Source organism: Vipera berus (genome assembly GCF_964194415.1).
Source record: "Vipera berus genome assembly, chromosome: 2".
NCBI classification, from domain to species: domain Eukaryota; kingdom Metazoa; phylum Chordata; class Lepidosauria; order Squamata; family Viperidae; genus Vipera; species Vipera berus.
The window spans coordinates 78,750,636-78,777,341 of NC_138203.1; the positions used below are offsets into that span (position 1 = coordinate 78,750,636).

At 37.2% G+C, this 26,706-nt stretch overlaps 1 protein-coding gene across 6 annotated transcripts in view; it reads right to left on the bottom strand.

Annotated features, from left to right (window-relative positions):
* Nucleotides 1-7,849: 7,849 nt before the first annotated feature.
* The window catches only part of ZDHHC21 (zDHHC palmitoyltransferase 21), a 33,182-nt gene continuing 14,325 nt past the window's right edge, over nt 7,850-26,706 (bottom strand). For all 6 annotated transcript variants that reach the window (XM_081318764.1, XM_081318759.1, XM_081318761.1 and 3 more), the window contains 4 exons: nt 25,566-25,704; nt 23,179-23,295; nt 16,426-16,469; nt 7,850-15,954 (listed from right to left, as the gene is read on the bottom strand). In XM_081318764.1, the coding sequence (XP_081174890.1) occupies nt 15,822-15,954; nt 16,426-16,469; nt 23,179-23,295; nt 25,566-25,704 (433 nt within the window). In that variant the 3' untranslated portion in view covers nt 7,850-15,821. The remainder of the gene's footprint in view (nt 15,955-16,425; nt 16,470-23,178; nt 23,296-25,565; nt 25,705-26,706) is intronic.

A 26,706-nucleotide genomic window follows, 5' to 3' on the forward strand; every position in this document is an offset into this window, starting at 1 on the left:
GTTCAAGCAAGTTTAGCAAACCACCTATAATTACATATCTCAGAAGAGGATCCTATTATTTTTCAGAAGTATAAGTTTAAAAGAAATGGAATAGGGCTTTCCATTAGGAGCAGGTTTTTTAAAACTTTGAACTTTATTTGATAAAACTCCACTATAATGACTGAGATTATTTCAAACTTTTATCATTAGTTGCAAGTCTTTTATCATTAGTTGCAAACTTGTGCCCATTGCCATATTTATCTTTGCACCTTTTAACTATCCACACAGCCATTTCCAAACCTTACAAGCTAAATCCTTTCACTTTACAAATATTAATTAGGTTAACCATTTTTATTTTTTAAAAAAACTGTCTCCAATTTTCTCATATGTTGGTGAGTTCTCTTTAAAGGTACAGCAAGTTTAAGATTTATGCAGCTCAAAGGGATTTAGTGTGTAGTAAATTTAGCGAGTATACTAAATTTAGCAAGTTTGGTAGCAGGTTTTCCATCTAACAAATTTTATTAAAAGACGTAAGCTCTCATGAGATGCAGCTCACATGATCAATGCACATAGTTGGACTAATGTAGGATTTAAATTGGTATAGGGCAGGAAAGGATAGCAGTTTATTTATGCGGATAACATGTAAAGCAGATTAAAGGCACCTCACAATTAGCAATTGTAATGGGTTCATAGCCCATTGAGATCTTTTGTGGGGGCCTGAAATCTGACGTATGCAAGTTCAGCAGTTTCTCACTTAACAGTGCTGATAGGTTTACTTTCCCAAAAATGGTCATTTCTAAGATCCACAATAGTTGTATTCAGTTATAATTTAGAAGAATGAAATGCACAGATTTTACTTTCGTCTTTAATTCTTTGGTCAAAGTTTGTCTTTACATCTAACTTGTGGCCATTACCATACTTATCTTTGCACAAAGTTTATCTGCTCTGTCCTACAGTACCCAGAATTCAGAGAGATATTGCTGGCAATGATGCCATATGACATGTCATTCTTTAATGTATGTGTTGGGACCTGTGATGGTGCTGTTGGTATAGATGTGGTGGCAAAATAGGTTTGTTGTAAGGTCTGTTCCCATTAAATATCATTGTCCCTGTGATTTTTTTGTTTCTTGGGTAAGTAAGATTGGGTGTTATTTGTATGCAGATACGGGCTCCCCCATACATGACCTGAGGCAATGCAGTGTCATTCTCCACTATGGGCTTCTACCACAGACAAGCATGGCTGTCCTCCTACAATGTCTAGTGTAAACAAATTTCTCATCAGTAATTTCAGAGGTAACAAACTTGGATCAAGAGTTAACTGATAACATTTCTCTGATATAATGTAGAGACGTAACAATTGGTGAATTTTGACTTCAATGAACTAGATTGGAAATTTTACTTCTCTGATGTATTACTGTTACATACTGAGTTGGTGTGAATCCAAAGCATGCAACTAACAAATCAGTAAAAATGCCCTAATAGTTTTCATGAGTTCTTCTTTATAAACGCTTGCAGTTCTATGTCAGTAGTGCTATGTAAGTAGTATTACAGCACAATGGGTGTATGTTAGTCTGTAGAATAATAGCAAGATTAAAAAACAAATACTAAAAACCGATTTATGTTCATCTATACAGAAGATTCATTGAGAAGGGGTCCTGTTAATAGACCAAGTTCTATGCAAGAACAATTTATAGATGCTAACAATTTAACCCCCAGTAGGGGGGGAGGAGCCAAGATGGTGGACCAGGCTGTAAAGAGCTCCTCCAAAAGTAAAAGCTTTCTTTTCTTTCATTTTCATTTTAACTTTTTAACACCTTTTAACTGCATTTTTAACCTATTTTAACCTATTTTTAACCCATTTTAACCTATTTTTAAATCTGTTTTAACCCTTGTTTGACTTTTTATAATAGTCAAAGACTTTTTATAAAGGATATATACTGGAGAGGCTACAATGTTTTACCTACATTTTAACAACTCTATAAACCAGGATTACCAAGAATGGGGAAAAGGAGAAAGAGACAGCTTGTTCACTCGGCAGCACAGAGTTCTTCCAAGTCACTGAAGCAGCAGAAATAGGAAGATTTCACTGCAAATAGACAGCCTACTCCAGTAAGTAACTCATCTGTACGTGACTCATTGGAATGGGATTTACAAACTGAACTTGAAAGCAAACAGCATATAGAACTTTCTGTTTCTCTCACAGAAAATAGCTCCCCTCCCTGGAATTCAGCACCTGCTTTTCCTGCACAGCATGGGATAGTAACAAACTTAGTAAGGGAAAATGAAATAGATCTCCTTTCCAGACAATGTTTGCTCACAGTTCAAACTGTAAATTCAATCTACGAACTTTTATCAATTGTCACAAACAAGGTTGACTGCTTGAAAGTCTTTTGCAAAGTTTATCAGCAGTCAAACAAACGTTACAGAAGAACCCAGGAGAACACATAACGATAGACATGGGATGGCTAATGCAGAAATGGAAACTAGAATATGCCCCTCTCTCCCTTCTATAAACGAGAAAGGAAAGAATATCCACAAAGAAAACAACACCCAATCAGAGAGCTCTAGAGGTGACCATTATAACCTCAGTTTATAGACCAACCAGGTTCATTTGCAGATTTATGACAACAGAAGGAATAGAGGATGTTGGAGTGATAGAAAAGCTGTTAGGCAGTCTCTGAGCCAGCTGCTCTGCTGCTAGTATACACAGATTGATTTATTGCAAGCAGAGTGGCTGTCCGCAAGAAGGCAGTGTATGTGGATTTTGCTATCCTTCAAGCAGTCCATAATTCCCTCAATGCTTCTTAGAATGAAGCACTTCCTGAGCACTTTTTCAATATTTCCAATATGTGTTTTCTGCTCAGGGAACCTGTGCCCACTCCTGGTTCAGTCTCTCCATGAGCGAACTATTGCTGTAAATCCAAGTGGCAACAGACCTCATATTGATAAGTTTGAAACATGGGCAGCTGAATCAACCTTGAGAAAACAGAGAAGTGATCCACAGAGTTACCCAAAGAGTTACTCACATTCACTGATTCTGCTGAGGGTGTGCCAGAAGAAATGTTGATAGACTTTAACAATATATTGCTAGAACCTTAGCAAGCTAATTATACACAGAGACTGGGTGATTTAAAAGAAGCATTGACAATAACTACTCAATCTAATGCATCAAATAACAATTATCATAACTATCCTCCAACAAGTGCCCCTATGGAGAACTTGAACTGACTAAATGAAGGCCAGTGCAAGAAAAACACTTTAAACATGTCATGGAAAGTAGCCAGGTGGTATCGCTTCAGAGGCCTTAATCACTCTGATCCTCTGAAAGGTAAGGATATTGTGTTGGTGCAAGAGACTTGGACTACTGATGATCTCCTGTTTAATGGCTTTTATTCATATAAGCTGGAAGCAAGGCCAGGCAAAGGCCCAGGGAGACTGAAAGGAGGGCTGGGTACATTTATTTATTTTATTTATTTCTACCAACTTGAGAGCAGAGTCCACACTTATTACCCGTTTAAACCATTCAGCTATGGCCCTTTTCCTCAAGTGGGACTCAGTCCTGCTTTTGATAATTAATGTTTATCTCCCTCCTTCACTAAGAAAAGCTGAAACCACTGCTGTATGGCTGGAGTTGGAACACTACGTTAATAAACAACTCATGGAACACCCAAATGCTAGGGTCCTACTAGGGGGAGACTTTAATGCCAGATTGGGACCAGATGGTTATACATTATTCATGAAACTTCATCAATACCCACCATCAGAGGTTCCTACAAACCAACGTCCCCCCTCATACGACTCTTTAAAGACATTAGAGCTAACTATGCTGGCCTCTGCCTTGCCAAGTTGGCAAATAAATTTAACTTCTTCATATCTAACAGCTCATGGCCCGGTGACTATGCTGGCAAGTTTACATTCATGGCAGGGTCCAAAACTAGCACCACTGACTACATCTTAACTTCTATGGACTTAGTACCTTATATAGAAAATTTTGAAGTCCTGCCTTACCTAGAAAGTGATCATCTTCCTCTGTGTATATACATGAAGCCCTTTATCAGGCAGATAACCTCCAAGGACCATTTTATCCCTGCAATCTTTACAGCCAGCCTAACAAGATGTCGGGTCAAATGGACCCAACAACTTGATCAGAAAGTAAGGAGAGCCCTAACAGAGGATAATTTTCAAAAAATCCACGCAGCCTTTATATCAGCCCATTCGACTCAAGATTTATTAGAACTATATAAAAGTTTAGTTTTTGAGCTACAACCATTATTAGCACATGACTGAAATTTCTCAGCTAAGAGGTCCTGTACCACCTCCAAACCATGGTTTGATAAGGATTGCGTAGAAGCCACGAAAGCCCTTAACTTGGCATACAAGGAGTACAAAAGCGAGACTGGATATGGCAATAAAGCAATTCTCAAACAGTTACTTACACTTAAAAAACTATTCAAGCAATTGATTGCATTCAAGAAGAGACAAGACACAAGGTCTTCCTGGGAAGCTCATCGTGGCAGCAAAGCAAAAGAACTCTTATTTTGGCATTTAATAGCTTGCCACTCTGAAAGAATCTATACCCCATTAGACTGTCATATATGTCCTATAACCTGGGAACTCCATGAAGACCCCTCCAGCGAGAGCACAAGGTCTATAATGAAGGATTTACCTGAGTGGCCTCCAGTTTCAGAGTCTGAAATCAAATCCCTCATTGGCCAACTCAGGATCGGGAAGGCTCCAGGAGCTGACTTCATTTCGGCCGAATTACTAAAGAATAATATGGAGTGGTGGATACCCATCCTGGCAGCGCTATTCACCTATATTGACTCTACCGGCCATGTCCCAGAGGATTGTGGCTTGGCAATTGTGGTCCCAATTTATAAAAAGGGAGAGACAATCCTGCCAATTACAGACCAATAAGTCTGCTAAATATAATCAGCAAACTCTATGCCAAACACCTTCAAGATAAATTAAAGGAGTGGCTGGATCTTGAGAACCTGATTGCTGAAGAACAAGGCGGGTTTAGAGAGGGGAGAGGCACCATAGATCAGTGCTTAGTTCTTCATCATTTGATTGAAAAACATGCATCAGATAGACCTGTATCATTATATGCTGCCTTTATAGATCTTAAGGCAGCTTTTGACATGGTTACAAGGACTAAGTTATGGGAGAAGCTGGAAGCTGCCTCAATTGATCACAGACTTCTCTATCTGTTATGTGCCTTACATACCAAAACTTCCCTCAAGGTGAGGGAAGAGTCTCTCTCGAGGTCAGTTAAAACTCAAAAGGGGGTTAAACAGGGGTGCATTTTGGCCCCCTTGCTCTTCAATTTTTACATAAATGATATGGTAAAATGGTTAAATAATCCAAATTAAGATAAAGGTAAAGAGGTTCCCCCGCACATGCGTGCTAGTCGTTTCCAACTCTAGGGGCCGGTGCTCATCTCTGTTTCAAAGCCGAAGAGCCAGCGCTTGTCCGAGGACGTCTCTGTGGTCATGTGGCTGGCATGACTATACGCCAAAGGCGCACGGAACACTGTTACCTTCCCACCGTAGTGGTCCCTATTTTTCTACTTGCATTTTTACATGCTTTCGGACTGCTAGGTTGGCAGAAGCTGGGACAAGTAACAGGCGCTCACTCCGTTACGCAGCACTCGGGATTCGACCCGCCAAACTGCCGACCTTCTGATCGACAAGCTCAGCGTCCTAACCCACTGAGCCACCGCGTCCCTCATCCAAATTACCACCCCCCAAAAATAGGTGACTGAAGCATTGCTCTGCTGCTCTATGCAGATGTCGCCGTGATTCTCTCCAGGACTCCAGTTGGCGTTAAAAGAGCCTTGCGAGCCCTTGTCCAGTATTGCAAATATAATAAACTGGACATAATTCAATTCTCAAATTGGACTACGACCAAGCAAAACAAACCTTTGCGTCAAAGGGTAGAGGACATCGAGAGGCAAGCGGACTTAGGTATAGCTCCGCTGTTTCTGGCTCCAGACTCTGTTAGATACGTGGTTACGCTTGCTAGGTATCTTAGTCAGCTGGAGTCAGTAAACCACCGGAAAGCATTCTCGCTTGCATGGTGCCATGTGTTTCCATCGGACGTCCTGTATGGCAAGCATAAAAAGACACCAGTCTGAAAGACTCTGCTCCTGTGGCTCAGGAGAGATGGAGACCATTGGACACATACTCCTTCGATGTGTCATTTGGAAAAACCTTATGCTCCCCATAATTGATAGCTATCCTGGTCATTCAGAAAGTATTTATCTCCAGTGGATGCTTAAGGACAAGCAGGCAGTGATCACGGCGCAGGTGGCTAAATTCTGTGCAGCAGCATTGGAGATTTGCCAGAAACATAAATAATCATTTTAGATCTTTTTAATAATCTTTTATAATTGATTTTATTGTGTGTTTTATCCAGTTTTAGACTATACTTAATGTATTTTTATTGTCAGGCCAGTATGATTGTTTTTTCTGAAGCTAGCTTGTTTTTGATATACTGTCTGTAAAACTAGGCAGACCCTGGTCGCCCACTGACTGCATCATTGATTGTGATGTATTGCTATGTCCTCTTGTGATGGGTCTGTTTAGTTTTGTTTTATTTGGATATTTGATTTTTGTGTGGCCTTTGGCTGTAATAAAAACAAAAACAAAAAAACAAAACAAAACCCCAGTACGGTATACTCAAAAGTATACATGGGATTGGAAATTTTCCACACAATTCTAAACATATTTACTCAAGTCCATAGCAAAAATAAATTGAATATGAGCTGGAATAAACATTTTACTTTATTGGCATAGCATTCTACAATGTTATGTTATTGCTACTTAAATTAAATGGAGGACGCTTCTGTTCATTGTTTGCCAAGTTCTATGTTTCTAATACAGAAAGTTTCATAGGCTGTCATGCCAAAGGTATTAAACTGACATGATTCTTCTCTGTGGGTATATGACTGAATGCACAAATAATTAAAGCAAATGCTTTTTTATTTTCATTTCAAAAATCTAAAGATCAAAGGATATTAGAAAGTTGCCTCTGAGATTTTGTATCATCTCCTGACATACATACATACATACATACATACATGTATGTATGTATGTATGTAGGTCTTGGCGTATTTGGGTCTTTTCCTGGGTAAGATTGAGGGTGTCTTGGCGACGTTTCGACGAGGTCCCACTCGTCATCTTCAGGCTGGTGTCTTCGGCTTCGTGCTTGTGCGAAGCCGAAGACACCAGCCTGAAGATGACGAGTGGGACCTCGTCGAAACGTCGCCAAGACACCCTCAATCTTACCCGGGAAAAGACCCAAATATGCCAAGACCTACATACCTGTACCCATGTAAGTAACTGGCTAACCTACCATGCTGTTATCATGCTTTTGCTCATATGTAGTATCAGCCAGCTCCTCAAAATTAATTTTCAGTCTCCCAATTCTATTAACTACTATATATGAAAAGAAGGATCAAGTAAGCATAAATGTGGTTCAGAAAGACAAACGAGAATAGTGAATATATCCACACTTGTTTAATACCTAAAAATAATAAAAATATGTCCATTAACAGAGATCAGATATTGTAACTTAATCTCTGCCATAAGAAACCACTTTTCATTATTGAATGTAATGTGCACATTTCTTATGTAAACCTTTGCTATTAGCTATCACACTTGACAATATACCACATATAGTAAAACATATATATGAACCTTGCTGGATCACAGCAGATTCTTCTATTTTAGTATTTGATCCCAAAACTGGTTAGTCACACCTTATTGAGGAAAAAAACTTACCGGTATATTAATCATCTGTGAAGTAACTATTACATCCAATAAAATTATAACATTAATGAAAAACGGAAGCGACAAAACACTTTGTTCTAATGATTTATTTCATGATATTCTGCATATGGAACTACAACTTTGTTTAGAGGGTGTTTTAATTTAAACTATAAAAACCAATGTGTAACATGTTTTACTATAGAAGGAATTTTGTAAGGAATTTCAGATTTGAATTCAAGTATTAGAAAACTTCAAATATACATTTTTCTAAGCATTATACCTCTTAAAGGGAATACAAGCATATAATAGTTTATTTATAAATAAGATTTCCAAAAATACAGTACAGAAGTAAATTAAATCACCCGTTTTTTTAAAAAACACATAAATGTAACCCAAATATAACCACCAATATACACCAATACAAAAATAAGATCTATAAAGTAAACACATTTTTGTTCAGGATATTACTGCATAATAATTACAGTAACCTTATAATCCTTATAATCTGATATTATCCACAATTTCCCTTCTCCCAATCATATCTGCGCACAATAGTCTAACAGTTAAATGAAAGCAGCAAATTTCCTTGCAGTGCTGAATATAAACAGTTTTGATGATTTCAGAAACAGTCTAAATATAACAGGTGTAAATCAAATAGTAGAGGAGTTAGATGTGGAGTAAAAATTTGAATTTCCTGTTACAAAACTTTACCCTTTGCGTGTCATCGTAGAACAATAGTTATCATGGCATTTAGGCTGCAAATTGTTCAGAAGAACCGTTAAGCTTTTTAGAATAGCAAATAAAAAAATATACTTCAAGTAATGGTGCAACTGATGCCCCTCCATTTCTAAATATACAGCTGTCAGTAGCTCTCCATATTCTCAGGTTCAGAAATTATTAAACAGAAGTCCAAGGGATTGTGTAAAAATAAATACCATATTTTAGGAAACTGTTCTAAAGAAACATGCATTTATTAAGGTTAAGTGAATGATGATTATAAAAAGCAATGTATTTGGTAGATTACATTCAACTTGCAGTGATCATATAAGAAAATGTGTCTTCTGAAATATATCTAGGTCTAAAAGCTCCTAGAACTCAAAGAATGGATACTATCACACATTGCCATATTAACAGTGGAAAGTTGTTACTGTACCTGCTTCCACAGATGCAGCATATGCCAGTTGAACGTTCTGGTGGTGGTGATTTTTTATTTTTATTTTTTAATATATAATTATTCTTACCAGATTTTAAAAAGACATTTATTTTGAAAATAATCATTCATCATCTTAATTATTGCTACCCACGTTTCCTTTAAACTATGACATTTCAGGAAACTCCTATAAATTTTACTTTATCAGGCTGAAGGACACTATTCTTGCTTTACTGTTACAAGGGATCAGCAACTAAGGCCAACGTCAGAAGTACAATGCAAATAAAGCATCCTGTTCACAACGCCTATTTTCCACTTCTAATTATTGTGGGAAATGGGTGCATAATTACATCACCTTTTCACTCCTGATATCATTACCCCCCCCAAAAAAAAGGTGCCTCTGGTAGGCTTAGGCAAATCTCTAGTGATAGAAAATTGGCCTTGTACAAGTGTGTGTGTGTGGGTTTTAGTCTGTCATGGAATTCATTAAGTTTCCATGGAATACAGTTTGAAAAAGTCTGCTCCAGAGCTCCTGGAGTAGGCAGCATCAAATTGCATGTTCAATAAACATGTCATCATTAGGTGGTCAATAGCGGGTCCCTGTAAAATTGATAATTTGGCTTTTGAACAGCCCAAACTAGATTGAAGACATTATTAAGGAAAGGTTGTATGGTAACAGAATTCAAATCCTATCAGCTGAATTGATGGTAACCTATAGAGCAGGGGTCCTCAAAGTTGGCCACTTGAAGACTTGTGGACTTCAACTCCCAGCCAGCCATGTCCAGAAGTCTTCAAGTGGCTAGGTTTGAGGACCCCTGCTATAGAGGCTGTGTAAAGTTATACTAGTCGTTATGCAGAGGTAAGGGATGATCAGGAGGCCCTGGAAAATAGACCACAGCTAAGCTGTCTTTTGATAGCCACAGCATCAAGTCTTGAGTTGGCTCAGAAGTTTTAAATGTATTCCTGTACTGAACCAGAAATGCAAGGATTGCACTGGAAACCCTGGTGATACAAAATGAAAATCCTGTTGTTAAAGTTACCCTAATACAAAGTCCCCTAGTTGATAAAAATAAATGGTGTTTTGTTTTTTTGGTGGTCAAAGTCAATTTGCAAAATTCTCAATTTTAATGGTAAGATGACTATTGAATGGCAGGAACAAATATGGAAATGTGTCTATAAACAAGTGACTTTTATTTATAAGAATTACACTTGGCACAGAGCATTAAACCTTCAAAGTTAGAACAGGATTCTATTATTTACAAATATGTTCCATGATTTAGGAAAAACGACAGCTGTATCAGCGTGAATTTTAAGCCCAAACCTCTTGCACATTTCACTCACAACCATTTTTTTCCTATATTTTACATTAATAATATTCTGGCTCAACAAATACTTTTTGTCATTGGAATCTCAGAAAAAAAATTCAGTGAATGGATTACAATGGAACTACTTATCCCAAGAAGCTTTGCAGATGGCACAGTACGGAGGCTTCACATACACCCAACACACACTGGAATTCAGGCAGAAATGGTGGTAGACTAAATGAGCCAAGTCACCTGTGCTGCACAGAAGGTTCAGCCGAGATGGGCTGTGGGTCCCATTAAGGATTGGAATGCTTTTGACCCCCATTGTTGACTGAACATTGTAAGCCATATACCTGGGAATGGAGGAGGAGAACGGTATGCTAGTCCTTAAAACCTCCATCAGTCAATAAAACCCAACCATATCACTCTGATCACTGGGAACTTTGCCATCAGCCTACCAATTTGCCTTCATAATTATTCAGTTGTTATTAAACAGCCCCTAAGCATTCTTTTATTTGTGGATTAGTCACTGACATCTTGGTAATATACTCCACTTAGCACACAAGAGACAGAATTATAATCCATCTTTTAAAAGGGCAATAGTGAATTAAAATTGTGATTTTTAACAATAGTTCTGAACAATGGAGATTCTAACATACTGTATTTACTATAGATATTGATAGCTATATGATTATCTTATAACAACACTGGTTAAGAACTTTTTATGAAGAGATGAATTGCAGTTACAAGTTTGGTCCTTAGGAAACAAAACTATTGCTAATTATTCCAAACTATTTTGATGGGATCCTAAATAAAGATGCTAAAATATATAACTAAGCAAATAATGGAGTCTAAAATATCTATAAATAATTTAGGTGCAAAATACATGTCCAAACACTGTATAATTTGCTCAGATAATACTTAGCATTTTGTGAACAATATCTCTCTGAACAGTTGTTTAAATTCATGCATCAAAATCAAGAGATTATGAACAAATATAACAGATGCAAAGTAAGAAAGAAAATTAAGCAGCTGTCCTACTCATATTAAAACATATTTAGTCCCAACTAATCTCTCAATTTATTATCCTAGCGGTATTTTTTATATACAAAGGGAAAACATTTTCCTAAATCTGGATTTTAATGTTTATGAAAATCCCCTGTACTATCGATATTTAAAAAAGCCAATTAATCAAAAGTTATTTTCGACACTCTTTTTAAACTAACAATATTACATGCATTATGTGACAGTCAATATTTCAAAGAGTATGTAGAATGTTTACAGTGAAAATATTTTACTGAACTTTTTAAACAATATATATGTAACCATTCAACCATTAGATGTTTATCTTAAGAGGCACAAAAATCTATTTCCCTGACACACCTTATCTTAGTTTGTAGGCTTTTTTGGAGACAGGAACATAATTATTTTTTATGATCCATTTTAATATGAGCAGTCAAGCAGGTAACTGGCAGATTTTTCTATATGGAAAGAATGTGGTATATAATTTTGCTGCATCCCTCACACAACGTGATCTACTAACTTTTTTCTCCTGCAAATCTCATTATCTGTGTATGGAAAGATAAGGCATACAACTACCTACTTTTCTTAATAGTAATGAAATTGCACAAATCAACCAAGAGAGGGCACTTCAAGAACAAAATAAGGGTAGATATCTCAAGTACTGTACAAACAATATGGGACAAAGCTTTATTTTATTCTAGATAGCATTAATTTTAGATTTCTTGCCTCATTTAAACAACAATGCAGTATGGAATGCATGAGAGAGTACTGTTAAATATAAGTTTAGCTTTCAATGCTTTCTCGGTTCTCAATTTTCGTTTTGAGATAAAAGTTATCAGTGAACATTCTCCACAGACTAGCTTTTCTGAGTTAAATTTTATTGGAGCTGCAGAAACGGTTCATAAAAGAATGCATTCAGGAGTCATTAAACTAAAAAGCTGTAAATGGATCCAGATATCTGAGTGACTTTTAAGACAATGTAGTCATCTCGAATGAATCTGAAACTTTTAATCTATTAATTACATTTTCCTAAAACTCAGTTCAGTCAATATCCTACTATGTGCAAAAGTTCTCAAGGTGAAATTTACCAAAGGCTGCTCCAGAGTTTATGTAAAACAAAAAAAGTGATATTTATTTATTTATATCCCATCTTTATTGTTTTTATAAATAATTCAAGGCAGTGAACACACCTAATATTCCTTCCTCATCCTACTGTATTCTCCCCACAACAACCTTTGAGATGAGCTGGGCTGAGAGAGAAAGACTGGCCCAAGGTCACCCAGGTGACTTTTGTGCCTAGGGCAGGATTAGAACTCAGTCTACTGACAAAATTGGTTGTCTAGACCAAGAGGTCTGTAACAGTTTCATCAAAATAATTACACCAGCCAACACGTACAGTATTTCTAAGAGGAGATGGGTGTCAGATTAATGAACTTCATGTTCCCTCTGTGAATTATTTTTAATAAACATATTTCACAGCTGTTATAATAACATCCTCGGGATGTCTCACTATATAATACATGACTCCTATCTGACAGGGTGAAGCAACAGGATGCTTGGTTCCCAGGAAGTCTCTATATTAGAGATTGAAACTTGTGCAGAATACACACTTTGGCTGGACTTGGCTCAGGCTGGTCATGACTGGTATTGTACACTCCATTAGCAGGGAATGCTGCATGTGGCATAGGTAAACTACAGCTAGTAATATTGTTTACACCTTCTCTTACTAAAAGGTGATGGGTGAAAGAGTAATTAAGCAAAGCGAAGTTGGACAACAGGGATTATTACCTATTAGGCCCATCAGGGGACAATCTTGACAATTTGAAGATGAGGAGCACAATGTGGAACATTAAAGAAATAAAAGCCCAAATGCAGGGATTAACAACTGAAACGTAAGAAAGAAAACTAAATATGTTGTATGTCTGTGAAACACTGTAGTAGTAATAGATGGGAATATAGGAGGTTTATACATGTTGAGTTGTTATACATGTTGAATATGTTAAAAATAAATAAATAAATAAAGATGTAGTTCCAATTAGAATGAGCCAAAGTATATGTCAGAAAATATGAACTGGTATTATTTGTGCATATAAATGTATAAATCTGTAAGTTGATGATTAGTTGCCGATTTACGTTCCAATGTATGGAAATGGTGGAAGAAGCAGGAAGGAGATTTATGGAAAATATTCAATATAATGAATGAATGCGATCCAGGTGAAAACACTAGTCTGTTAGATCATTTGAATCATGTAAAAGAAAATAAAGAAAAAGGACTGGACTATTTAGACAGCCCAAAATGAATGAGAATGGTGAATATCTGGTGAGGATCTGTTTAGAAAAAGCTGCATTTTTTTTCAAATTCATAAGCATAACTTAGTTCATTTGTACATATAGCAAACACACAAATTTAAAAGCCTGATTGACTTGATTGTTTATGATGAAAGCTTGAGAGGGATAGAGGCATGATAAGAGAGGCTCTGAATGTGGAACAAATCATTTTTGATACTCTCAAGAATGGATCTTCAGAAAGAAATAAAAGTTAGCCAATTTCACAAAGGTGACCTAAATATCTTTTATGAAAAAAGTGTTAGAAGACAAGATAATCTCCAATCAGAATGAATGGAAAGTAGACTTAAGCAAAGAGGATATGGAAGCTGTTTGAAACAAGCGAACAGAATGTTATATTACCAGATGCATGTATAATCAGTGTAAACATCTGTCAGAAATGATTTAATATAATTTGTTCTGTTTTTATATATGAAGTGAACTAACATCTGTCATCAGTAATTATTCTGTGTGCTATTACTCATAAACTGATATTGGTGCTCTAGAACAGAGGTCCCCAACCTTTTGGGCACCAGGGACCGGTTACACGGTGCAAGCTTTTTCCGAGGGGGCGTGGTTTTGTGTGCTGCCTGTATCCTGCTGATGGGGCTTTGCTTGTTTGTGCAGACCGGCTGCTGGCATGCCGCGGCCTGGTACCAGCCCATGGACCGGGGGTTGGAGACCCCTGCTCTAGAACAGAACTGTGTCCCAGTCCAGATCTGTAGGGAAAAGGTGATTTGAAGCACACCTGGACACACTCCTTAGCAACTCAAAAGAAACTGCAGCTATTCCCGAGGCTGCCTCACTAGCCAGTATCTGCCCCAAATACAGGTAGTCCTTGATTTACAACAGTTCATTTAGTGACAGTTCAAAGTTACAATGGCACTGAAAAAAATGACTTATGACCATTTTTCACACTTAGGACCGTTGCAGCATTCCCCTTGGTCATGTGATTTACATTTGGATGCTTGACAACTGGTTCATATTGATGACGGTTTCAGGGTCCCGAGTTCATGTGATCGCCTTTTGCAACCTTCTGACAAGCAAATGTAATACAGAGTAGATAATGCTAAACCTAACAACTATATTTACTATATAAATACTATTGCTAAAATATCTCCAACATATATTATCCGATCTATGAATGCATGAAATTTAAATTTTAAATCCTTCTAGTGGTGACAGTACAAAACAAGAAACACAGTACACAGAAACAACAACACAGTACTGTATATGTTTTCGGTAGATATGATATAGTAATTGTTGATAAATTTTATAGGCACAATCGAACCAAAATTAGGCACTTAGTAGAATCCTATGCATATCTATTCAAAATAAATCACATACAGGTATAGGGCTGGAGCTTAAGCCCAGAAAAACAGATCTGCCATTTATTCCAATTGCAACAAGGCAGCTTGCCTGTTCTTTTGGGAGAGAATGAAAAAAAATACTAAATGTATCACTAATATAAGTAGGATTTAAAAGGTGCTTAACTTTGGCTGGATCATGGCATAAACTTTGCTCAGTATATACTTCTAAGACACATCTAGCTAGCACTTAAGGCTAATTATTGCATGTACAAAGAGGAGAGAATTACACATTTTATAAGCAATTTTTCTTTCAAAAAGCAGTGGATTTTATGTTTTGTTTTTACACAACGTATTTTTTAAACACACAGAAACAAACATTATTCTTCCTTTTAAAAATACACTGTTAAAATGCCAGTCTTCTCTAGAGATAAGCTGCAGTTTAATATTATGCATCATAAATAAAAAGGCATTGGAGGCATTAAAACAGATGAATAGGAAAACAGACATTTCTACATAATCCAGCTAGTATGACTGATAAAAAAAAAAATAAGAAATTCAAACCACTCATGATACTTCCAAACCTGTTGATCTGTGTAAGTGATAGAATTTCTATCAAAATTGACTGTATTATCAAAGCAAAAGTAATATTTGTACATCAATCGTTGTTTTAATCATTTAATCAGTAATATTTGTACATCAATCATTGCAGTGGTTTCTCTGCGATGCTAATCTGAATGGAAGTACACTTTGAATATAAACAGAGAACTGTGTCTTAATCCCTAGGCAGAATGAAAAATCTTCATTATTAAAAAAAAAAAAACAAGCCTGGGGCACGTTGTGACGTCTAAGATTGGTGGGTAGATTTTAATTGACTTTAGGAGTGCCATAGTTCTATTATCACAAAACCTGCAACACACATCTAGCATGGAGAACCCATCTGTGCCTACCATCCATCTGTTTAGACGTGATTGGCAAAGTGGTAGGGAACGCGCAGTGGTCGCCTTTGCCTGAAAGGAATAAACCACAGGATTTTCCAGCGAGTGCCAAAAACTTCTGAGAAGGTCTGCTGCCATGGCTTTCGAGGTCTTGATCTACAGACGACAGCATCATTAGTGAAAGACAGCACTCCCATGGTGCACTTCAGTCAGCTAGCACAATACAGGTTGGCTGGGGATCCATTACTTGACTCTGATGAATTGCATCTGAGCCGCCCTAAGCAAAGCTTTTCTTTTCTCTTCAGCAGCAGCTGAGACTTTAAGAAACACAAACTGCATTTGAACTTGTAGAACTAAGATGTTCCTCATAGTCAACAGACTGTTTGCCAACAAAAGAGAGCAAAACAAAACAAATCCCCTTTCTGGACCATGCTTTGAAAGCATTGTTTTGAATTGAACCGGATAGAACTTTTTTTAAAAAAAATAAAATAAAAATAAAATTAAAGCACCATGTGAATCATTGTGAAAAAGCTAAGCTAAGCTTTCATTAGTGCCTTAAGTGTTTCTCATACATGCATTTTATTGCCAAGCTCCATAAAGATTTTAACAAAACAAAATGATACTCACATTTCTTCACAACAGTTGGCCAGTTTTTCTATACTTGTAATGTCCTATTTTAAGAAAAAATAGCTTAAATATTTCTTATCATGAAAATACAAAGGCTGTTATTTTTCAAAAGTATAGGAGGAGCATATATGTTACAAAAATTTTTTTGATGTATCATTGACAGTGAGGTACTCTATTTCCTCTATCTGTGCATACACACATAAGACAGAAATAAATAAAGATAACAAAGGTAACACTTTCTACAGTTTAACTGTAATTCACACTCATACAGACACAGATACAAATATATATAGATAACAAAGCTGACATTTTTTTTACAATTTTACTGTAATCTTATCACTCAAGAGAAATACAAATGTTTTCTGTTTCCATGTGAGTATCTTACTCAGTCAGATGATGAAATCCAATATTCCAAATGTCTGAATATAAAGGATCTTTAGAGCTGTGGCCAAAATAATTTCTTTCATTTATTGTACCTTATCAAAATAGTGTGCCATGTATTATTTTAGCAAATATTATATTGAGAATAGTGAGTCCTTGACTGGGTTAGTTCAGGTATTTTCTGTAATTAAAAAATATCCTAAATTTAAACTTTGAATAAAGAAATAATTCCTTATTTCTTTTAAAGAACAATTTGCATAGTATAGCATGCCTTTCGGGGGACTGTAAGTCAGACCAAAATAAGAGCAAACCCATTTAGTCTCATCCTTTCTTCATTTAACTATTTGAACTGGACAATTAAATTAATTAAAAATCTCTCCAATATGTAAGAATGCAGTTCAGCAACTTCAACCTGAGCAATACAGCCACATCAAGGAAACAAGATACTTGTCTTTGTATCTTAGGTAATGAAACTGGGCTAGTGGGTGACCTCCCCAAGTCAAGGTTATGTCAGAGTACCTTCAAAATATCCTAACAGGCAGAAGGGAAATCTGACATTCATTTTGAAGTGGGCTTTGCTAAAGTTTCAGCATACAAAGTCATGAAAGTTACATTATTTGATTAATTTAAATAATAATTTAAATTCAAATAACTTGAAGGCTAAAGAGAAAATAAATTTAGAAACAATGCAAAAAATGTCTAAGGTAAAAAAAATCCAGAAAAGGCTGAATATGAATAAACTTACAATGATATTCTTTTCATGTTTATAAAAATAAAGTATTTATTTAAAGAAACAAAATTTAAGCAGACTGCAGATATTGTTGACTCTCTTTCAGTATAAATATTCCTTTTAGAGTGCTATAACCATATTAATGCAGCATTAACGACCAAGGTTGTTTTCCCTGTTTCCTATTTCAGGAATTTTCATTATCTTTTTTAAAAAAGAAATCCTGTCTTTTAACCACGGCCATCTGGTTGTCTGTGTCTTAACTTGGAAACTAAGCAGGATACGATTACTTTGTATCTGAATGGGAACCAGTATGATTATAATCTAGACTACAAAATTAAAAGACATACCTCAGATTAAGGCAATGGCAAAGCTTCTCTAAAAGTGCCAAGTAAACTGTTTGGTTGTGTCCACATAATCACAAGAAACGTAATCATAAGGCATCTTTTACTCGGCTTACAATTCAAATATGGGCATATTCAAATATTTGTGTAACAAGCGTAAGTATCTAGCCTGAAGCCAAAATTTTCAATATCAAACGTTTAACATCCAAATTCACCCAAAGAACATCTCACAAACACCAAATGTTTTTTTTACTACCTCTTCGTTTACATCCTTCACTGGATTGTGAGAATTCTAGAATGAATATGTGACATTATGCTGATCATGAACAGCAAGGAAAAATTCTCAAAAAATAAATAAATGAAAATAACTTCTAGTTATGATAAGGATGTCTAGATTCTTAAGAAAGGAATAGCTTTTTCAACATGCACGACATAGCCTATGGGAAGAACAAGGCATCAAGTGAATCAATTAAAAAAATACAAAGTTTAGGAAAGAATACAATTCTTCAGAATTGTACAAAAATTAATTGTAAAAGAACATTGTAAAATTGCCTTCAGACTAGATCTAGATGCCAAAACTGTTCTTGTAAGAAGGGACAAATGTATACATTTGCCATCCTGACCTGACCTCAGGAAGCAACAGCAGGCCTTATTCCGGGCATTGATTGATTCAATAACACTTCAGAAGAAATGTTTCACTTTCTGAATTGCCAACATTTCCTGTAGTGTTTAAGCGTTCTCCCATAGCTGTACATCTAGCCACTGACCGGGAATGACCCTACTTAGCTCAATACATCTAAGGAGATCACAGCTGGAGGCACAGTAGTTCAGTGGCATTTTAAATAACTCATAAACATGGCTATATGAAATAACAAGAATGCTAACAAATCCACAGTATCTTCAGGTCAGAAAAAAAAATGAGACATTTGAAAATTTTACCAACAGTTTCAAATCTGTAACACATACAGGCAGAAAAATCAGTCTAGGACCAGCTTCCCTGATCAATTTTAACCCTTCTTACGTGCAGGAGAAGCTGTAGGTTGGAGTCCCAACAATGTTTTTCTGTTGCAGGACCAATAATAGGGAATTCTTTGCCCCTTGACATCCATTCTGTTCCTACTTTGTTAGGTTTCAGAAAATAAGATGAAATAGAATTAAGAGGTCCTTCATTCTTAAATGACCCCCTTTGCCTTTTCTCATTTCTATGATGGCTATTCTATACTTACGGCTTTTTCTGATTGCTTACTTTTGTTTTTTTAGTGGCATGACTGTCACCTGATGGGTCTCTCAATTGCCAGCAGGTAAAAGTAATCAACCAACCAATTCAGGTGCAAGGACAGACTAAATTTTCCAAAACTGTATAGCTACTAGTACAGGTTGGGGAGTTTTATTGGCCTCTAGACCAGGGGTCCCCAGCCCCTGGTCAGGGGACCAGTACCAGGCCATGGCATGCCAGCAACCAGTCCACATAAACAAGCAAAGCCCCATCCGCTGGATGCAGGTAGCACACAAAACCACGCACCCTCCGGTCCGCGGAAAAACTTCTCTCCTTGGTGTCCAAAAGGTTGTGGATCTCTGCTCTAGACTACCATTTGCTCCTTATCAGCTGGAAAGCTCATTTATTCAGCCCAATTTGGGCTTGCAGGGGTTGACTTTAAGAGAGGAAATGAAAATGGAAGACTTCTGGGGCTGCTCCCAAATCTATTTTAGGCCTGTTTAATCATTCTCTCCCTAAACAGGAGGAAATCATGTTGCTGCCATTCAGTCACAAAATAGTTTCCTGGAGGCCTATTTAACTTGCCTCTCAGAATCCTCCTCTACTAGGCCCTCCTTTATTCTTAGAGGATTAATAGAGCATAAATGAGGTTCGCTGATAGCCTCAGAGTACAAATTGTATTTATTTTTAGGATATCTGAAAAATTATAGCCAGAGTGTAATCACAGTACAAATGACATATAATTGTAACCATTCACAGATCGGCCACCTGTGGTCTGCAAATGCACCCCCCCCAGCCCATATTTCCAACTTTGCCTTGACGAAATTCAGCTGTAAAATGGCTGGTGTCAGGCAATACAATAATATTCTTTTCCTTTTTCCAAAGATAACAGGGAGATTGGATTCACTAATTACAGCAGCACCTGCAAATGTCCCATATGCATATCTACCGTTCTATATTGAAAGTATAACACTGGATAGAACACTTGTACAACTGACCATTATTTTAATAAAAATGTGTAAAGAAATCAATTTGTTTTGATTGAGCCATTCAAGAATTCCAAAAGACTAATTCAAAGGCACCCAAAAACAATAGCAAAACAGACATCACGATCTACATCTGAAATACAATGCGCTCCAGACTATCATTCTGTTTAAAAAAAATCTGTTAACTCTGTTAATCATTTGCAATAACATATGGAAAATAAAACAGATCCTGTTTAAGATTTTAAATAAAAATAATCAAAGATAATCCTTAAAATTAGGCTTCAGATTAGTCTCTTCAAAGGATGCATTTCAACTAAAAACATCTGGCAGTATTATATTGAAAGACAGATCTTTTCTAACTTTGGAAATGAGATTAGAACAGTAAATCATTCATTTGTAAGTGTCCAAGTAATTTCTAATTATTTTATCTGGGTCATGGTAATCCTCTTTTACCAACCTCCCACAATGACATCAGAGAATCACTGCTTAAGCGATTATCCTGTTATTTTCAGCAGTTACTGATAACCTGGATTTTTTCATTTATACAAAAGACTCCAGATAAGTGGCTTACCAAATGAAAATCTAATGTAAAATTTAGTCAAAAAAAATAAGTCGACCCAAAATGTTTCTGCCTCCAAAATTGCCAGAAAATAAAAAGGAAAGGAAAAACACTAAGTATTTTATTCATTTTAACTTAAAAAAAGGAATATTGTATAAACCAAACAAATTGATTGCAGAATACATTAAATACATGTTTAGCATGTTAAATTATCATTAAATTCAGATTAATTTATTATTGTTGACTTCGGATAACGTAAGCTCTGAAAGCGGGTGAAAGAACAACAGAAGCTAAAAATACTGACTTGTATTAAAAAAAAATCAGCAGATAAATAATTAGAATTAATTTGGCAGCTAAGTGATTAGAACCATGCTGATAAGCTTTGTACAGGAATTGTGGAAATAAGTATATCAAGAAATTACCATTGCAGTAACAGCTGTTTAAGTCATGTAAAAGCAAATGAGCTCATTTCAAATTTCTCACTCTTATAACAACTGAAAAATAATCCACCACTCCTTCAACAAGACGCTGCATACATACAATATAGGTCACAGGAGGTTAACAGTACCAACCCCAATCATAAGAAATATCCATGTACTATACATGTACACGCTGCCGGAACCAAGTTCAGATCACAACTAGGGATCACAAGTAGTGTCTTGGTGGGAAAATGATTACTGTTTTATAAACAAGGTGAGAACAGTTATCCTACAAGTTACAGATCTGTGTTTAACAGATCTGACTATCAGGGAAAGACTGATTCCTTTCAAATACAACATGTATTTTTCCCCTTCCATACAAATCTTTTAATATAAATCAGAAATAGCAGGGGGGGGGGAAGCCTCCTTTCATGCAGCAATGAAGCACGTTATTTTTTTCCATTAAAATATATAGTATCTTCTCACTGGCAAATAGTGAAAAAAAATTTTTTTTTAGCAAAAGTTATGGAGGCAAAGAAGGGAGGGGGGCCTTTTTTTAGTTAATGCCTTAAAATGTTAAAGACTTACATTTTCTTTCTAATACACTTAAAGAAATCAGGAATACAGCATATTTAAACTTTGGATGCAGGCTAATGGTAGGTGGTATTTAGCCATAAGGCTACTTCAGCTGCAGACTTTGTCGGCCAAGGAATTCCAGCTAGTGGGGCCAAGAAGAGCATTTTCCGCTGTGACCCGAGACCTGCAGAACATTCGACCACCAGAAACGAGAACGGCTGCTACCCTTCTGGAAGGGTATCAAAACTTGGTTTTGCTGATTGGCTTGGGGCTCCGAGGGCGGCATTCACCTTCGGTCCTTCTGCCATGACCTGAAGACCTGGTTGTTCCAACAAGCGGGCCTGGACTGACTACGGTTTTTAATTAGGCTTTTTACTGGGTTAAATTGTCTTGTATTTATTACATCTACTGTTTAATTCTTTTTTTAAAAAAATTACTTTATGTTTTTTAATTTTTACGGTTGTGAGCCGCCCTGAGTCCTCAGGGAGAAGGGCGGCACATAAATTTAATCAAATCAAATCAAATCAAATGAAGTGATTGACAGGGTAAGAAGATACTTAGCCCATGCCATTCAGGACTAGGGTTAGGCCAGAATCCCAGACACTACAGTCCTTTTAGAAACAGTCCAGTTTTGGGTATAGTCTGGCTTAAGAAAGATAGCAGGAATACTGCCAAATCACACTCCCATTCTGACTGGAAAAAGAGAGAGGGGACCATATCAGAGCATAGTGAAAAAGTTTTATTTGGCTGGAGGGTGCGGACAAGTTAATGGCCACCAAATTTGATATCTTCTGATCTAGGGACTTAAGATTATGCCTTCAGCGTAGCCAACTATTTATCTTTTGCACCAAACTCCTAAAAAGCACTGGATGAGCTACACTGATTTTTTTGTCACATATAATGGACTACATAAATGTTAATAAATTGAAACTAAATTATGACAAGACAGTATTACTAGGTAGTTAATTCTGAACTGAGATGGTCCATTCTGTCCTGCAAGCAAAAACCTGTTCCTCAAAGATTGGGCTCTTAATTTAAAGTGCTCATGATCCATAATTATCACTAGGAGCACAAATGCCCTATAGATTAGGATGGCTTCTTCTAGCATAAGCTTCTGTGCCAGCCACAATCTTAATTAGATAGGGATCATCCTGCTTCAATGATACATCCTCTGGGAAACTCACATTTGAATTACTATTAATGCAGGGTTGCCTCTGAAAATGGTCCAAAAACTTCAAATGATAATGAAGTTCTGAGACTGGTAACTGGAACAAAGCACTATGAACATATTATTGCCAATAAAATGGCTGTTATTTGGTTTCCAACTCTGTTTTGACCCTTTAATATCAACCTAATTTGGGACCAAGGTACTAACAGATGAAATCTTCAAACGTGTATTTACTATTGACAGGCAAATCTGGCAAATTGATAACCTTTGGGTTACAAAGTTTTGAAAACAACAGCTGAAGAACAATAACAGATTATATACTTTCAGCACTGCATAAATATATGCATTAAAATATTTCAAAGGAATTAAACACTTACATTAAATACACCAATTAGCTGAGTATAAAAGAGTCCAGTAATTCCAACTAACATAATTAAACCCATGAATGTTGATATTCTTGTTAGGGCAAGCTCATGTCTAAATACAAAGACATCCTGTAAAAGAAAACATAATAATTTAATCTTGTTATTCTGATAAGCAGAAAACGCAAAGGGGCACCTCGAAAGTTCAAAATTGCAGGTTCTTTGGCCAACTGTGGGTAGTTCCCTCACACTATTTTTTTGCTGCTCATATTTTTTACCACTGCAGATTGTTTACTACAGGAGACAGCAATGCATACCCTGAACCTCTCCTACTGATACTTTAAAAATAAAAATTGTCAATTGCAAAAACTAAGTCTTGCAACAACTCTTGTGTTTTCCTATGAAAGCATATGAAATTTTGACATTTGCAATGACTTCCAACAATTACCAAGAGATCTTTATGTTGTATTTACTTTCCAGAGAGATCTTGTGATAATACTCCTCCTACTGGACAAACAACTGCAGTGGCTGCAGACTTTCAAATGAAATGTATACTATTTTGCTCCTTTACCAAATACTTCTTTGCTGCAGTCATTCCAGCAGAATGTGCAAATTATAGTCAGTTCTGCCAAGCTAATATTTCTTAGTTCACAAGTAAGAAAAGCTTTTATAGTATTCAAGCTTTTGAATGTAATGTGGGCATATTGAAGTTCATTTTTAATATTTATACATTAAAAACATTAAATGTTTTTACAGGCTGGATCTTGCTGAAATTTGTCATAAACAAATCTTCTGAGTCGCCACCTGGTAGATATTACTTTTATTTAGATTTTAAAATCTGACAAAAAAAATAATAATAATCGATAGTTTGATTCTATCTGCAGTGCAGCCTAATAAACAAGAGATGTGACAAACTGTTGCATGATGGAGATGTTGTGGCTATGATGCATCACAGAAAAGCTGAACTAGTCCTGTAATCAATCAGGAAGGTAATAAATAATGCTTTAGTGTAAAGAGAATGAGAAAGAGTGAAATGTGACATGGCATTTATTACTGCAGTTGACATTGTGTAAGATGAAACATTGACTATGCTGAACTTTTTTCTGGATAAAACAGGTTTTCCTCACTATTTCTGTTCCTTGTTACCAAAGGACAGAGTAAAGAATGGGATGATGCAGTTATGCCGAACCTCAAAGTCTCAACTCCATATATTAACGATCATCCCCAAATTTAGCTGACATTACAGCTGACCTTGTTTAGCGACTTCAACTGGGACTGGCAACTTGATCATTAAGCAAAGTGGTCACTAAACGAGTTACTTTCTTGTCACTGTTATAACTGCAAACAATTGCTAAATGAGACAGTCACTAAATGAGGACTAGCTAGTGTTTTTGAAACTGAATTACTAAAGCTTATTTATTTTTTCTTGTCTTCTACCCTTTCACTGCCTCTCTTCCTCTCTTGCAGCTTTCTCAAGGCCTCCCTTTCTTCTCCACTCACTCATTTTTTTCCTCTCTTGGCCTGCTCCTTCCCCATTTCCTCCTACCATCTTCTGTGCAGACTTTCCAGGGGTCAGCAGGGGATTATTTTTGTAAGGGGTCAGATGCTGCCCCACCTCTCTGGGTGCTGTTGGAAGACCTGCAGGCCAAGGAGCATGGCGGCAACAGGATAGCACTGGCTCCAGAGGAAGGAGGCTGCTGATAGGCTGCTACTGCTGCCCTGGAAGCTCAGCTGAGACTCATATCTGGCTATCTTGCCACCTACCACCCACCCATTCCTGTTTTTATACAGATGGCAGGCAGGGCATGGCCTAAAGGCCGCCATTTGACAAGTCCCGCTCTAAGGTAAAGGTAAAGGTTCCCCTGCACATGCGTGCTAGCCGTTTCCAACTCTAGGGGCCGATGCTCATCTCCGTTTCAAAGCCGAAGAGCCAGTGCTTGTCCGAGGACATCTCCGTGGTCATGTGGCCGGCATAACTAGACACCAGAGGCACAAGGAACGCTGTTACCTTCCCACCGTAGTGGTCCCTATTTTTCTACTTGCATTTTTATGTGCTTTCGAACTGCTAGGTTGGCAGAAGCTGGGACGAGTAACAGGCGCTCACTCTGCTACGCGGCACTCGGGATTCGACCCGCCAAACTGCCGACCTTCTGATCGTCAAGCTCAGCGTCCTAACCCACTGAGCCACCGCGTCCCCTCTAAACCATCCTATAATTCCCGTGGACTCTTATCTTGTCCTCCCAAATGCTCGCCAGATTTGAGAGTGTAGCAATAGTGGTGTTCTATCTGTGGAGGGAAGTAAGATAGCGGACTCCCTGCTCCAAAAGCAATTATTTCAAGTATCAAAAATATGTCAACACACAATTTTTATCCAACTCTTGACAAGCAGAAGATTCTCTTACCGCATTAACTTTTTTTAGTGGTTCAAAATAGTAATAGTGGGAGAAGTCAAGTAGCAGTGTGTAAGAACTCAGGAGTTCTGTGTAGAAGCACAACTGCAAAAACAGCCAATGATTATCTTCACCTACACAATTGTTAATCCTGCAGAAAACAGTGTAAACACAGAGATAGGAACATCAAATGTTTGTAACATTCAACACTAAAGCTGTTGAGTCAAAAAACCTGGCGGCCTTTAAGGAGAGAAGCATGTTTCCCATAGTGACTGAAAGAACTGTGGCAACAGAAAAACCCTTACTGTTACTTTCCTTTGCCTTTATCATTGGTACTGGTCTAGTTCTACCAGATATAACCTTTCACAAAGATAAAGTAGTTTACTACACAAGGAATTTTTATAAAGTTGCATCTTTTTGCTCTTGAATGAATATCTTCCTTGTAATAAGGTCAGAGGATGATTCTATAGCATACGCCAGGACTCCTTGACTTACAACCACAGTTGGAATCACTCTAGTGCTAAGCAATGCGGTTGTTAAGTAAGTCATTTATTTTTATTTATTTTATTAAATTTATATACCGCCCTATTCCCGTAGGACTCAGGGCGGTTTACAGGGAAGATTAAAAAGATTAAAAACATAACATACAAAAATCAGATTAAAACAATTAATTAAATCAAGTCCCCGAAATTTAAAACTAAAACCCAATAAAAAATTAAAACCCCTCAGCCTGGGCCAGACAGCTCGAAGAGCCAAGTTTTCAGGTCCCGGCGAAATGAGCGAAGGTCGGGGGCAGTCCTAAGTTCCGTGGGGAGTTGGTTCCATAGGGCCGGCGCATCCACAGAGAACGCTCTTCCCCTGGGAATAACCCGCCGGCATTCCTTAACCGGCGGTATCCTGAGAAGGCCCTCCCTGTGGGAGCGCACAGGACGAAGGGAGCTTGATGCCGGCAGCAGGTGTTCCCTCAGATATCCCGGACCCAAGCCATTTAGGGCTTTATAGGTCATCACCAGCACCTTGAATCTCACCCGAAGGGCAACCGGAAGCCAATGCAGCTCGCGGAGTAGAGGTGTTACATGGGAGTATCGGGAAACCCCCATCACAACTCGCGTGGCCGCATTCTGCACCAGTTGAAACCTCCGAGTGGTCCTCA